Below are 16,949 nucleotides of genomic sequence, written 5' to 3'. Positions count from 1 at the left end.
ATAGAGACATACATACAGGTGTAAACATATGTATATACTAAAAGCTAATCCTCAATAGATCAGTGGTTAAAGGATATTAACAAACAGTTCTCAAAAGAAAAATTACAAAGTATCCACAACTACATTAAAAAAATGCTCCAAATCACTAAAAAAAGGAATGAAAATCAAAACACCCTTGGGGAAGAAAAATCTAACAATTGTGAAGTTATATATATCATACTGAACAAATTGGCAAAAATGGCCAAAAATGGCAAGTCACTATTGGAGAGGTTGTGGGAAAATAGGCACAATAATACACTTTTGGTGAAACTGTGAAATGGTAGAACAATTCAATTTTGAATTATGCAAATTAAGTGATTAAAACATTTATATACCCTTTGAAGTAGAGGATCTATTAGTGAGCTTATATTCAAGGAGGCTATTGATAAGAAATGTCTTCATTATATTCAAAAATATTATAGCAGCACTTTTTGTGATAGCTAAGAATTGGAAATTAGATACCCATCAATTGAGGAATAACTACACAAATTATGAATATATGAATATAATGGAATATCACTGTTCTGTAAGAAATGATGTAAGTGATGAATATACAGAAGGATAGAAAGATTTATATCAATGATACAGAGTAAAATAAGTTGAGCCAAGAAAACAATATGTACAGTAACTACAACAATATAAATGGAAAGAATGACATACTTTCCCCTGAAAAAAAAAATCAAAAGCAAATGTAACAAAATTAGAAAAATCAACAAGACTCAACAAAGAGATAGGAGAAGATCCTCCCAACTTGCCCTTTCATGTAAGTGGGAGGTACACAGATGTTATATATGTTTTCAATATATCAACCATTTGTGCTGACTTTCTCTATTAAAAAAATACTATTTGTTATATGGGATGATTCCCAGGAACCTACACATTTATTCTTTTGGATGTTTTCATTCTAACTATTCTAGTTACTCCATTATTCTTGTAAAATGCATTTATCAGTCTTAATAGGAGATGGTTGTAATGAAAGCTCATGTTTCTGCTCTGGAGCAGAGCTAGAGGTCTAAGAAACAGTGTCATGGGAAACAGAAAAGGTTCTGTAGTAATTGTTTTATGACTAGGGCATTAATCATTAAGAGAAACTACATTTTACTATGATTAGCTTCTTAATATGACATGCAAATTGAATTGGCTTGTCAAACACTTTGATGGCATCCTGTTGAATAAATAGAATAAAAATGAAGGATGACAAGGTTTCTCTTTACTGATTGAAATTATAAATTACTAAACAGCTTATGTTTGGAATCTTAACACTAGGATTAGGAGAGATGGCAACTATCCTGAATGGATCCAAATAACCAAAATCAAACATATTTATTCTTTAAAAAACCAAAAACACATACATTATCTAGACTGACCTCTTGTTTTGCCACTATGATGCACTTAAACTATTATTTATTGTTAGTGGCTTATCTACCTGTGGTAAGCATTCAACAAGGATTTGTGAAGGGTCTACTATGTGTAAGTCATGTACTCAATGCTGTAAATACAAGACCAAAATACTCACTGCCTTTAAGATGCTTAGTACTTCCTAGATACAATAAAAATGAGTAAATTTAAAGTAACTTTAGGAGGGAGAATATCAACAACTGCTATGATCAGAAAAATGCTTATATACAAGATGACCCCTGAGCTGAACCTTAAGGAAAATTACAAATGGAAAGGTAGGGCTGAAGGGAAATATATTCTAGACACAAATCTGTACAGGACATAGAGAATGCCAAATTCAGGAAGAATTTGGCCTATGTGGTTACCATGATAACTAGGAGATGCAAAGGTAAGCATTGTGAAAATTTAGAACAGAAACTGGCATCAGACCATAAAAGACTTTCAGTCATACACAGAAGTATTTGTATTTTATCCCTGACACAATAGAGAACCACTGAAAATAAGACAGTTACAGCCAGACTTGCACATTAGGAATATTTGAGTATTTGTGTGAAAATTGGATTGAGTAGAAAAGTAACTGTAGGGAGACCAGTTAGCTTGCTTGTTCAGTATTTCATCCATGTCTGACTTTCTGTGATCTCACTGGGGGTTTTCTCATCAAAGATATTAGAGTGGTTGGTCATTTCCTTTTCCAGATCATTTTTACAGATGAGGAAACTGAGATAAACAGGATTAAGTGACTTGCCCAGAATAACAACAAATAACAACAAAGCTTGTTAAATTACTGAGGTCAGATTTGAACTCAAGATGAATCTTTCTTACTCAAGGTCTGCCACTCTATCTATTGTTTAGGGGTCCATTCCAATAGTCTAGAAAAGGAGACAATCATATATGTTCACCAAGCAAAGGGATAGATGGAGAGATGTAAAAGTAGAATTATTATGCCTTGGAATCTGATTGGAATTGGAAGACAGTTAAAAGTTTAGGATGGTTCCAGGTTAATGGCAGAAATAGTGATAGCAAATAAAGAGAAGGTTAAAGGATGGAACATTTTAAAGAAGTTTTCCCATTAAATGCAATCGCTTTAGAACATATTAAAAAGTTTGAGATACCTATGGGAAATGCAGGAAGAATTATCTGACAGAGAGTTGGTGATGGGGATCTAGAGCTTATTGGAGAGATGATGTCTGGATATATAGATTTGGGAGTCATGTCTGTATAAATGACAGTTCAATAGAGCTGACAATGGTATTAATGATATCTATATAAAGAGAGGAAATGTTGTGGAATAACCTCACTTATGGAGAGAAATCTAGTAAATGAGGATGTGGGAAGGGATGGTCAGATAAGTAGAACTGGAAAGAGCAGGGTTGGAAGAGCTGAGGAAAGAGAGGATCCAGGAGAAGAGAAAGTCAATGGCGTCAGAGTAATTGTGAAGTATGAATTTTGAAAAGGTCATTGGTTTAAGAAAAATTGAAGATGGTGAAGGGAGTAAGAGAGATCACTGAAATACTAAGCCCTCCAAAAAAGATGGGAGACTATTTTTTAAACTTTGTATCATACCTACATCTTCGTATAGCAATCTGCACAGAGTAGGTACTTAATAAACATTTGGTGAAAGAATAATAAAATTAAAATTTTAATTTAGGTCTTACATGTGTCACAGCTACAAAATAATGACACACATTTATTGTTCATTGTGTGCGGAGAGGGTTCTTGGTGACCCTTTCTTGGCAAAATGTGTTTGTAGAGAAAAAATAAATTCCTAAGGATTACAAAGGAAACTAAATACCATATGAAATACTATACAAGTTGTATTGAAAATATCAAAAAATCCATTCACAGACCCCAAGGAATCTGGACATCACACCTTCAAGTCCCATACAAGTCAAGTCAATAACTTTTTTTTTGGTAACAATGTCACCCTACAATTCTCAGATTCTTCACTACAAAACTGTTGTATAAAAGCAACAGAGTTTCTTCATAGGAAATTAAGATGAAATATCTGGCAAATATACACACACAGAGAGACCGTGAGATAGATACATACACATTCTCTCTAAATTAGAGTGATCAAAAAAAAAAAAAAAAAAAAAAAAGATCAATTTTAAAAATTGAGTGATCCAAAGAGAACTAATTTTTTCTAAGAAATGTGACCTCATGAAGGGCACTTTTCAAATTCATAGTCTGTAAAACACACACATATAACTGGTGGAGAAAAAAAGATCCTATTAGATGCTAAAGGCCACAGAGTGGTATTGGATCTTTGGCCAGTGCTAAACAGACACAGTGGATATGTATGCAATAATTCAAAGGCTGACAAAGTTGAAGAAAGAAACAGGAACAGGCTTGTGATGAGAGGAGGACCATGTGATCCAAGGCTTACTTCCTGCCATTTCCACTGTGACTACATTTTGAATCTTACCACCCGGAATAGAGCAGAGAGTGAACTGCTTTATCTTCAAAGGACAAATGCAAGCCCAAGGAGCACAAACAGACTGCAAACTTTTGAAACTATGCTTGATCTTAAAACAAAACAAAACAAAACAAAAAAACAGTTCTCTCAATCAATTTAGAATTTAATAAACTGCAATATTTACCAAATTCATAGTTTCTCCTTGCCTATATGATCCTACAGAGAGATTCATTAAAGTGATATTCCACATGGGGGTAAAAATTATCAAAGTTAATCATATCTTCTTAGAATTAACTGGCAGTTTGGGGTTTGAAAAAGGAAAGAGTCTTTGTTTTACTTCCTTAAACAGTTTATACAATTCAGTATTTGTTGTGGAAAAGACAAAAGATCCTTGAAGTACTCAACTTCAGTTGAGCTTTCTTCCATCTATAAACTCACTCATCTTTATACTTCAAGGACATGCACTTTAACTTTAATTTTTGAAATGGCACAGTGGAAAGAGCATGAATAAAGTACCTGGCATGGGGAATACAAACAGCTGAAAAATCTTTATTGCTATCTCATCATTCTGTTCAATAAAGGCTGTATTTATTACTCCCAAGATCAATAAAAAGTTGAGATAATTCAAAAGCAGATCAGGAAAATAAGGGGTTCAACAAATAGCACCTGTCTGTAGATAGTAACTTAAAAAAATTATTTATAATGCAGTGGACCAAAGATGAAATATATGTTATCCACCTACTGTCAGAAAGAGGATAAACTTCAAAGGTAGAATGAGATGCACATTTTTGGATGTGGACAACAGCAGAAATTATTTTGCTGTATTATTCAGAGAATCTTCATTTTTAAATGGGATGGTGAAATAGGAGGGAGAAAAAAATAAATGCTGATAAAATTTTTTTTAAAAATTGGTTTTGTTCATTAGATTAGGAGACTACAATAGGACACTGCCCCCCCCCAAAAAAAAATGTTCTCTCAATCAATTTAGGATATCATCCACATTGTAATTTTTTTTTTTAAACAGCATGAGACACATACAGTGCTACACATGAGAAAGATACGATATTACAGGAAGCAAAAATCAAATTTTGTATAGAATAACAAAGCTCCTCATAACAGGGTTTTGTTATATTAATGAGATATGATAAACAGAAAATGAAGAGAAAAGAGCAAAAAAAGAGAAAAGCAAATCAATGTAAAAGAACTATTTTCTCTTTCCTTGATGGTTTTGAAGTTCATCCAGTTCTGTGTATGTTACCCTGCACACATTCAGAAAATTCACCAAATCAGTTATTTCAGAGATTATGACCTATACCACTTTGTGACTGAATCTGGATTGCTCCCCCCTCAGAGTCTTTTGAGGATTCCAAGACACTCTCCTGATTTAGGGCAGACATCATTAGATAAACTGCTAAAAACAGAAAACCTCACTAGGCAAGCATTGATAGCATTAGCCCTAGAAACATCTATTTAAAGCCAATTTCTCCCTCTCCTTGAACTATACAAACACTTTATTAAAAATCAACTTACATTATCAATAAGTTTATACTCTAAAGAAGAGCCAGTAAAATGCCAATTTAGAGAAAGAAAATTGACTTTCACTGTTTTATTATCAGTCACTACAGACCTTCACTGATTGAGACTCATCTGTAGAAAACATATTTCTTTTCTTGATTATCTGAAATTTCACATGCCTAGATATTGATCAGCATCTGCTATAGAATTCTATGGCTTGCTATAAAGTACTAATTGCCAAAGTAAGTAAAGCAGCTAGGTGGTACAGTGCATAAAGTACTAGCCTTGAAATCAGACTCATTTTCCTGCATTCAAATCTACCCTTAAATGCTCATGAGCTGTGTGACCCTGGGAAGTCACTTGTCCCTATTTGCCCCATTTCTTGATGTGAAAAACGAAATGGCAAACTACTCTAGTATCTTTGCCAAGAAAATCTCAAATGGAGTCACAAAGACTCAGACATGACTGAAACAATCAAAGAACCACCACCACCAAATCCATAATACCTATATTTCTTAATTAACTTAGTTAAGAATTTTAAGAATAAAATAACAAAGGTGAAATTTCGGTTGCTCTGTCAACTATCTTACCTGATTGACAAGGCAACCAATTTGAAGGACAAAAAAAATGTGGTACTTCTGGTCCCCATCATGGCACTTTAATCAGAAAGAACCTGTTACATAAAGAAATTTCATCTTCCCAATGACTTTAGTCCTGATTTCCACTTCATACTTTACCTCTGGCTCAGTTTACTACTTCTTGAAGATGCATAGTATGATTTCTTCACACAGAAGAACATTTAAAATATTTTTGACATAGATGATATATTCAATATATGCATATTGCATGCAAAAATCTTCCCAAAATCATGATGGTCTACTTCAGGGGTTCTCAAACTACGGCCCGCAGGCCAGATGCAACCCGCTGAGGACGTTTATGCGGCCTGCCAGGTTATGGCAAATGGGCTGAGGGGCGGAGACAGAGTGTGAGGTTTTGTTTTTACTATAGTCCGACCCTCCAACAGTCTGAGGGACAGTGAACTGGCCCCCTATTTAAAAAGTTTGAGGTCTACTTGGTCACATGAGATGAACCCTGGACAATATCTGATTATTCCTAACACTAGGGATAATAAAAAATAATCATTTATATAATGCCTCCTATGTGCTAGGCATTGTGCTAAGCACTTTATAAATGTTATCTGATAATTACAAAAAATTAAAGATTTATGATTACATTCTAATTTTCTTACTTCAATTTGAAATCCTAAGGCTGAATATTTCAAATTGATAGAAGCAGCAGCAATTATAATTGTGGTTAATGAACATACTTTTTGGGAATCTAAGCCTACTCCAGAAAGACTTTTTTTGTGCACCTTAGGGACAATATCCTTCTGTTTGTTCCTTAAGCATTGCTTGGGTAAAAATCAGGCCTAAGTATATAGAAACACTAAAATGATGCTTCAACATTTCTGAATATCCAAGAACAGAATTTAAGACCCTTCTGCTTCAAAGCCTATCATATATGAAGAGATGGAGATACACACAGCAAAGGGGTAGGGGGGAGAAATGGAGGGAAGCGGGGAATAAGAAAGAAATGAGGGGGTCAGAGAGAGGTTAAAGAGAAATTGGGGTAGAGACAACACAAATAGATTGTGCCAACTTCCATAAACTGAAAGAAAGGAAGAATAAACAGATCAAGAAAAACAGATTAAAATTTAACACCCAAAGAAGGAATTCAGGTTCATAAGCAGAGTAAACAAATAATTTCCAGATGATAGGAGTTAAAAAAAAATACAATTATACTTGAATAAAAAAGTTTAGCTTAGAAAGCACGCTACGCCATACTTGTCCATATCTCAAAGGCCCCAAATTCACCAAGGAGAAAAGATGAGTTTACCTATTACACTTTTGGCAAATGAGGCTCTCTTTAGGGTTGCTAGACCCAGGTCTCCTATTTTCACAGATCCAGTTGGTCCAGTGATAAAAATATTGTCACATTTTAAGTCTCTGTGAATAATTGGTGGAGTCCTTGTGTGCAAAAAAAGTAGGCCTTTCAGGATCTGCCGACACCAGCTGCGCAGAACCTTGGGTTTCATCACTTTAAATCGCTTCAGATATCTGCAGAGAGGGTGAAAAGGCACAACAACAAAGCTTACAAAAATAATTGATCTCAGTGGTCTTTTAAGAAAGCAGTTTATTTTAAAAACTGTTCAAGTTCAATATGAAAAAGCAAGGCATTTCTATTTTTGAACAAATTTAAAAATTTAATACAAATGTTAAGATCTAATACTCCTCTCAAATTCTGTTTAAAAAAAAAAAAATGTCCTTATCTTAGACATTCCTGGCAGTATCAATTGCTAGGTTATAGGTTATGTGCTTCTCCTCCCAACTACTCTGTAAAGATATACCAGGTCACCATGACATTGTGATGTCTAGATCTTTTACTCAGCACAGAAATCTAAAAATAAGTTTTAGCAGGAAGGGTCACAGTCCAATGCTTATGGACCACACTTTTTAGAAGCAGCAAAGAGGTGATAAATTTAAGTCTCTGGTAGCAAATCTGAGGGATTTATCAATATGGACACTGGAAAAAGGAGCAGTCCAGAATGTGTACCAAGAGGATGACTGTGGCCTTAAATAATGCATCTATCACATTAGCAAATCTATTTGGGGAAGAGTGCTAAGTTTAAAAAAATCCAAAGTCCAGTAATCATCCAAGACCTCTTCCATACTGCCATGTTGTGCAGTGACCAAGAGCACAGGTCTGGTAAACATTAGATAGACACAAACCCGATAGGGATAAAGAAATTTGTTTCACACTTCTACAAATCCCAGTGCCCTCTTCTTAATCCCCATTGCATGTTTTGGATGGTAAAACAAATACTGTACTGACATAGTCATTTTGGGAGCCATTAAAGTGAAATATGGCCATCTTCCATACTGAACTAGATTCTTTAACTATGACAAAACACCCAATATAAAAAATAAACTAAGGAAGTAAAATCAACCGATATCTTGCATATCTATTGTCATACATGGAATAAAATAGAAAGATGTGAAAAAAAACTACAGATTTTGACAGTTTTCTATTCTAGAATGAATGCCAATTCAGACTCCAAATAAAGATGTTGTGATGAGTTTACATACGTATGTACACATATATGTAAATATATGTATTCATATACAATGTTTGGATATTTATTTCCAGGCAGGGTATTAGGAAGGAGTGCATTTTTCATAGTGGAGATATCATACTTGATAGTATAGAAATCGATGTGGTAACTTACGTTTTTAATGTTCCAGAAGTCATTAGTTCAGTTACCAGCACGATGCATCTTTTCCCCTTAGCACAAGACTCCCAGAAGTCATAGAATCTAACGATGTTTGGATGCTGCAGGCCTTTCAGCATTTCAGCTTCTTCTTTAAATCTTTGTCTCTCCAACTTTGTCAGTTTTCTGTCCTATAATTGAGATATGCACAGAATCAATTAGAAACTGCTTTTACAGCCCAAGACATTAAAATTAACAGTAGTAGCAGATCATATTTCAGATTCTGCTAAGTGCAGGTTTCTCAGTCTCTTTATGAGATACAGAAAATTGCAACAGAACATTTCAACTGGGTACTTATGAACTTTATCCTCATTTAAGTCAATGATAATGATGCATTTGCTACTTCAAAAAAGTGTGTATGGAAAGAGAAAAAAAGCAATTCCTTGCTGGGTCTTTGCTGTCAAACTTCAGGCAAAGAAAAATTTAAGCAGTGACTTTATTTTATTGATTAAAGTCTTTCAATTCCACTCAACAAACATTTATAAAATGTTTACTGTCTGCTAGGTACTGTTCATAGTGTAGAAATACCAAGACGATTATGAAATAGATGCCTACGACAAGAAACTCAAACTCTTCTGAAAGAACACAGCATATATACACAGATTAGCTATAGATAAAGTGATGCAAAGTAATTTCAAGGAGAAAACATTAACAGAGTAGAATGGGAAGAGAAGGCCTCATGCAGGAAACTATACCTGAATTATGCTTGAAAAAGGATTCTAAAACATGGAAGTAAGAAAGGAGTGCATGTGATATCTTTGGGACTATTTGTGTTACATATTTGCATATATGTTCACACATATATTACATGCAAACAAGAGAGCCATTAGCAGGCCAGTTTAACTGTGGTAGAGTGGCCACTTTGGGGAACAATGGGAAATTTAGTGAAGCCACATTGTAAAGGCCTTAAAATGTCAGATTATTATTATTAAATGTTGTTCCAGAAATACAGCAATTAGAAAGTGCTTTTCCATAAATATAGATGTGTGTATGTGGGGGGGGGGGGTGTTTAAGTATAATAACTTTCCCTCTGGAACTTCACTATCTGGCTTACCTGCTGAGGACACAACAGAAAGCAAAAAACACTTCTGACCAAACAAATTAGTATCACCAGACTGATTAGGCATTTTACTTCTAAGAAACTCCCTCAGATGGTCCCTTGGCCTGATTTCCTCTTACTTTACAATCAAGTGCAACAAAATTGATTATTTTGTTTAAAAATCATTAGAATGTATGAAAAGTAAAATCAAGATGAGAAGTGGGTGAGGAAAGAACCAGAAAACTATTTATGTCAGATAAATTTTTAAGAATTTACATGTTTAAGGTCATTTCATATTGGGATTAAAGTCTGAAATGGAGAGGAAAAACAATCTACATAGCTCAATAGTCTTTTTGGGTTGATACTACACGATTCATAGAAATACATGAAATTAAAGAGTCAGAAGACTATCAGAGGCTATGTGGTCAAATGCACACTTTCTAGACCAAGGAGCCCTTCCACAACAACTTTAAATGCAGATCCAACCTTTACTTGGTGATTTCCGGTGAGGGGGAAGCCACTACATGTAAATCTGTGACTACAAGGATGACATTTAACTTCTCTGAGATTTGGGCTCCACACATAAGAAATGGGGACAGAGAAGGTCCACCAAAAAAAAGCACCTTCAAAGGCACTACGTTCTCAAGATACTTAGTTCTAATTGTTAAGTTTTTCCTACATGGAACTCTCTCCAATGTCATCTCTGTTTTTGGTTCATCTTCAGTTTGTAGTGGGAATCAGCACAGTAATTCTAATCTTTCTGTGATAGTCACCATAACTGCCATGCCCCAAACTCTAAGACTTCTCTTCAATGATATGATTGATCTCCAATCCCTGTCCCTTAACCATTCTGGTTAGGCTTCTCTGAACCCTCCCTAACTTGTCAACATCCTTCCTAAAATGTGGTACTAGGAACTGAATGCAACACTCCAGGTGTGGTTTAATGGGTCAGAGTATAGCAGGAATGGTAATGTCTTTCATTTTAGATGCTTTCCTTAAAGAACTTACATTCAATAAAAAAGACAATATCAGACAATGTGATGACCTAACTATCTAAGAAGTTTAGTAAAGGTTCCTCATAAAAGGAAGTGCTTGATAGGAGCACTGAAAGAAGTTAGAAATTCTAAGACAGAGAAGAGAAGGGAGATCATTCGATGTATGGGAGATAGCTTTGTGAGTAGGCAAAAAGGTGGGAGATACAATTCTGAATTCAAAGGACAGCAAGTTGTTAAATCACATAATACTAAGGGGAAATAACGGGAAATAAATTTGGAATGGTAAATGGAAGGCAGAATGTGTAGGGCTATAAAGTTGAAGAGTTTGGATCTCATATTAAGACAATAGGAAGTCTCTTACTATTCTTCAGCAGAAGGAACATAGCCAGACCTATGCTTTAGGAAAATCATGTTGGCAATAACATGGAAAATTACAGAAGAGGCGAATTAAATTCCATTTAATATATGTCCAAATTATTAGAGGCTAAATTAGTTGGTGGCAATGTAAAAGAAGGGGATGATGTAAGATATAAGTTTTTGACAAGACTTGATTGGGTGATAAATGACCAAAGGATATGAACAGACAATTTTCAGATGAAGAAATTAAAACCACTTCTAATAATGAGAAGGTGCTCTAAATAACTACTGATCAGAGAATGCAAATTAAGACAACTCTGAGATACCACTATACACTCTCAGATTGGCTAAGATGACAGGAAAAGACAAGGACGAACATTGGAAGGAATGTGGGAAAACTGGGACACTGATACATTGTTGGTGGAGTTGTGAATGGATCCAGCCATTCTGGAGAGCAATCTGGAACTATGTTCAAAATGTTGTCAAACTGTGCATACCCTTTGATCCAGCAGTGTTCCTATTGAGCCTATGTATCCCAAAGAGATCTTAAAGGAGGGAAAGGGACCTACATGTGCTAAAATGTTTGTGGCAGCTGTTTTGTAATGGCAAGAAACTGGAAACTGAGCAATTGGAGAGAGGCTGAATAAGTTATGGTATATCAATGTTAGAGAACATTATTGTTCTATAAGAAATGATCAGGAGGATGATTTTAGAGAAGCCTGCAGAGACTTACATGAACTGATGCTAAGTGAAGTCAGCAGATCTCCACTGCAACAATATTATATATTATATGAACATGGCTCTTTCCATCAATGAGATAACTAACACCAATTCCAATAATCTTGTAATAAAAAGAGCCATTTACACCCAGAGAGAGGACTGTGGGGACTGAGTGTGGATCACAACATAACATTCTCCCTCTTTTTCTTGTTGTTTGCTTGCATTTTGTTTTCTTACTCATTTACTTTCTTTTTTTGATCTGATTTTTCTTATGCAGCAAGAAAATTGTACAAATAGGTTTATACATATCGGCTTTAACATATATTTTACCATGCTTAATATATATTGGATTGCTTACCATCTAGAGGAGGGGGTGGGGAGGAGAAGAAAATCTGAAACACAATGCTATTCAAGGGTCAATGTTGTCAAATTATCTGTGCATATGCTTTGAAAATAAAAAGCTTTAAAAATTAAAAATAAAAAAATAAAAAAACTTATTGATAAAAGCCATGAGTTTGACTTTGCAAAATCCAAGTGACTAAAAGGATAATGCCACCTTTAAACAGCAAAAGGGAGATTTAGGAAAGGTAAGTTTAAGAAAGAAGATAAAATATATTTTGAGCTTGAGATGCCCTCAGGACTTCTAAGTTCAGATCACAGAATCTTAAGTTGGGAACTGAAAAAGATCTCCCCTGAAGTGCAGACATTTAACTAGTTCTAGTTCTATCATGTACTACATTTCTCTCCTTGTCCACAAGCAGCTGAAAGACTTTATACAGAATTCTCATTATCTACGGATGTATAAACTCCATAAAAAAAGAGAAATGTGGTTACTTTGGCATCACTTGCTCCTGATAAAGCCAAAATGGCTCTTCATGATAACCACTTCCCATGGAAGATGTTTACAAATCATCCTTTTAACATTTTTATAGAATTTTGCCAGCCATGAGAATCAACCTCACTGACCCATATTTGCTAAACCCTGCTTTACCACACCACTTTTTAATGATAAGAACTTCATTTACCCTCTTCCAATGCCATGGAATATCTTCTCATACCCTTCTATGATTTTTCACTGATCTCTGAGAATGTCTAGGCAATCATACCTGTCAGTGTGACTTTCTTTCTCAAGCACATGCATTTACAATGTATGGAAAACTGTGGATGATTAATAAATGCTTTTTTTTTCTCTTATCTAGCCTTAATCACTGAATAGGTAGTTTCCTCAGTCAAACTGAGACCTATTAAAGAACTTAGATTAAAGAGGTTTTTCATTGCATCTAAGATTATCTCCAGTTGTCCAGATCTATACCTGCCATTGGACCCAAATGGTTCTGGAGGAAAAAGTTAGACTGGTCGCACAGCCCTCCTTTGCTCATTTGAATCCGATTCACTTGCATGTCATGACATCACCTATCTGATATCATCATTGTCTTCAAGAATGAAGGACAGAGAATAACAACAATAAATGCTTTCATTCTTTTGGAACTTTAGGATATAGTTCTTCCAGCTCTCATGACAAACTCATCTATAATATGTGGGAATCCTTTAAATTCTCTCTCTATATCATGCTCAGTCTTTTCCAGTTTAAGGATCATTCTCTGTGACAGAGAAATGACAAGTAAAATGAGAGTTAAGTAGTTCTGTTCTTTTTCTGTTATCTGTTACCATAAATGTGATCAAACTAGGAAGGGAGTCTATCCCTTTCTTAGATCCTCTCTTCCCCTGTATAACTATTTAAAAACAAAAACCACCACTATCTCCTTGTTCTCCTGTATTCACTTAAAGCAAAATGGAAAAATGATGTTCACAAAATTTTGTTAAATAAAAGAGGAAAGAAATACATTTTAGAAAGTCCATCAGGAATGATGAAAATATAAATTAGAGCTTAAAAGAAGAGAACCCTCAGCTATTTAGAAAAATGCAGAACTACCTCAATCTTTGATAGTTTTTGTAAGCCAATTTAGACTGAGCAAGTCTAAGATGTTATATATTTTCTCCCAAGTGATAAAGTAGCGATAAAATTATCTGATGTGGAAAGGAAGAAATTTTATTCTTTACTAAAGTTTCTAAGGAAAATGTCACAATCTGATGGGGAAAATCAGGCAGAATTACTTAACATGGAAAATTAACTGAAGCCTTGTTTACACAATAGGATAGAAACCACGTCAGATACTCTTTATCCCCGACCTAAGCCCAGGTGTGTCCTACTTAACATGCTGGGGAAAGGAAAAGTGGCTCCACCAACAGAAAAGTCAAGATTAAAAATAAAAAAGCTGTATAGGCAGAGCCAAAAAATTATTTTCAAGGGAAGGAGTTAAGGATCAAATTACGGAGGCTTCCATCACTGCATGTACTTGATGGCACAAGGTTAAGAAAAATAAAGTATTGTTTTGAATGCACTTTCCAGTACTAAAAAACACAGAAGTTAAAATTCTGGAGTTAGCGGGAACAACAACAAAAGAACAGAGTTCTTGGACACCCTAGGATGAATACTGGATCTGGAGTCAAGAGGCTGGGCTCTTGTTTTGACTAACAGAGGTATAAAGAATCTGTGGAGCGTAACCTCATTTTACAGATAAGGAAAGTGAGATCCAGGGAGTGAGTTCAAGTTTGTTCAGGGTGAGGCAATTATTGTCTGAGACAGGATTTCAAACCCAGTGTTCTATCATAGCGCCACCTACCTTCCCTGAGACAGGATTCCAAGCCCAGTGTTCTATCACAGCACCATCTAGATTCTTTCTGAGACAGGTTTCCAAGCCCAGTATTCCATTACAGCGCCACCTAGATTCTTTCTGAGACAGGATTCCAAGCCCAGTGTTCTATCACAGCACCACCTAGCTTTTCTCTGAGACAGATTTCCAGCCCCAGTGTCTATCACAGCGCCACCTAGCTTCCCTCTGAGACAGTATTCTAAGTCAGGTGTTCTGTCACAGCGCCTCCTAGATTCTTTCTGAGACAGGTTTCCAAGCCCAGTGTTTCATCACAGTGCCACCTAGATTCTTTCTGAGACAGGATTCTAAGCCCAGTGTTCTATCACAGCGCCACCTAGCTTCTCTCTGAGACAGATTTCCACCCCAGTGTCTATCACAGCACCACCTAGCTTCCCTCTGAGTCAGGTGTTCTATCACAGCGCCACCTAGCTTTCCTGAGACTATATTCCAATCCAGCTCTCCCTGACTCCCAAGACCAGCATTCTATCCACTATAGCACAATTCCTTTCTCAGATCCACACAACAGTGAGCCTACAGGGAAGACATTAAACCTTTCTGAACTCCTTATGTAAGAAATGGGGATGACAACCCTATATTACCTACCCCACAGGATTAGTGTGAGGAAAGTTTATTATAAAACTTGGAGCATCACACAAATCTGAGTCATTAATACAAGAGATATATACCTTGGTCTCAAGCACCTTCTCTGTGAACCTGACAGACCTTTTCCAATGATTACATTCCAGTGTAATGATGGGAGCTCAAAAAAAAAATTAGCTTGTGGGTTTCCTGGAAACAAGAACTTTTTTCCTCAGTACTATTTATTTTTTTCAAATACATGTAAAGATAGTTTTCAATTTCATTTTCGTAAGACTTTTGTGTTCCAAATTTTTCTCTTTCCCTCAACTCCCCAAGACAGCAAGCAATCTGATATAGGCTAAATATGTACAATTCTTTCAAAAAATTTTCCTAGAAACTTCTATAAGACAAGAGTACTTGCTTTGAAGTAAGGCTTGGATTCAAATCCTGCCTTCATCTCCTTTTCTTCATCTGTAAATTAAGAAAGTTGGGCTTGATGACGTCCTTTTCTAGATCTATGACAATACAGCCTGTTGTCTTTCACCTTTGAGTCTCAGGCCTTATCCTAAGGTCTTGCACACAGCAGGTGCTAAATGTCTGTTGAACTAAATAAATGTTTCTCATGGGACTTGATGGAAATAGACAATAGAACTTACTGAACCCTCTTCAACCAAATCTAAACAGGTTTATCAATAAGTCATTAAACCTCAAAGGAAGTTCATTATTCTGGCTTAGTGAGATTTTTTTTTTCGTTTGGCAAATTCCCAAAAACATCATACGCTTTCCTCTCAACAGGAGACCATCTAAGCCTTCTTTCTGTATCTTTCCAAACTCAGCCATTAGAATCAAGCAAGCATGTAGCAAGCCCCTCTACTGTGTGTATGCATTTATGCTTAGATACTGAAAATACAAAGACCAAAACTGGAACAAATCCATATCTGAGGAGTTTATATCTTGTGAGGAGAAGCAACACATATGCAGATAAGTAAATACAAAGTACACAGTAATGGGGAGGGGTAGAGCTTGCAGCTGGGAATAGGGATCAGGAAATGTGGAACATAGCAAACAGTTTACCTTTTACATAGAAACACCTAAGTTCTCTGCAGTGTTGGAAAGCACACACAAAATGAGGAGACAGGCTGTCCAGATTTTTTTGAAAACGGTTATTTAAAGGACAGTACAAAGTCAAGCTTCTATAGTTTTGGAATTTAAATCAATGCCAAGTTGGACAGCTTAACAAATAAATATACAAAAGGTCCCTTGTTTAGGCTTTTTCCCATGAGCAGAGAAAAGCCTGGGCTTCAGAAGATTTCACTCTTTTTAAAGACATTGCCCGATGCCTGAGCAGTAAAATTCAGACTTGGGATCATTTCAGAGGGCACAATTCATCTTCTGCTAGAGTTGCCTTCAGGCATGTCAAGTTTTTCCACTGCGGGATAGAGTTGTGGCTCAGCTAGTTTGGAGGAGGCTGGGAAGCTCTAGATCAGGGATTCTCAGACTACAGCCCACAGGCCACATGCGGCCCTCTGAGGATGTTTATGCAGCCGCCGGGTTATGGCAAATGGGCTGAGGGGTGGAGCTTTTGTTTTTACTATAGTCCGGCCCTCTAACAGTGAACTGGCCCCTTACTTAAAAAGTTTGAGGACCACTGTTCTAGAGACTCCAAGTCCTATATTTTTAAGGCAAGATTATAACCTATACATTGACACACTGATCTGATGAGCCAAAATAGTTTATCTTTATGTAAACACATCTGAAGACAAAACAGTAACTCCATTAACTCAGGTCCACATTTTCTGAGTGCCTCAAATTCAATCAAGTGTGTAAATGATGACTCACTATTACTATT

General features: G+C 35.8%; 1 protein-coding gene across 15 annotated transcripts in view; it reads right to left on the bottom strand.

Annotated features, from left to right (window-relative positions):
• WNK2 (WNK lysine deficient protein kinase 2) overlaps positions 1-16,949 on the bottom strand; it is a 363,168-nt gene that overhangs the window by 127,418 nt on the left and 218,801 nt on the right. For all 15 annotated transcript variants that reach the window (XM_074283635.1, XM_074283637.1, XM_074283636.1 and 12 more), the window contains 2 exons: positions 8,655-8,827; positions 7,265-7,485 (listed from right to left, as the gene is read on the bottom strand). In XM_074283635.1, the coding sequence (XP_074139736.1) occupies positions 7,265-7,485; positions 8,655-8,827 (394 nt within the window). The remainder of the gene's footprint in view (positions 1-7,264; positions 7,486-8,654; positions 8,828-16,949) is intronic.

This window comes from Sminthopsis crassicaudata, chromosome 1, assembly GCF_048593235.1.
Source record: "Sminthopsis crassicaudata isolate SCR6 chromosome 1, ASM4859323v1, whole genome shotgun sequence".
In the NCBI taxonomy this organism is placed as follows: Eukaryota; Metazoa; Chordata; class Mammalia; order Dasyuromorphia; family Dasyuridae; genus Sminthopsis; species Sminthopsis crassicaudata.
The sequence above is the reverse complement of the archived record's forward strand: the minus strand, read 5'-3'. Positions and strand labels throughout refer to the sequence as shown.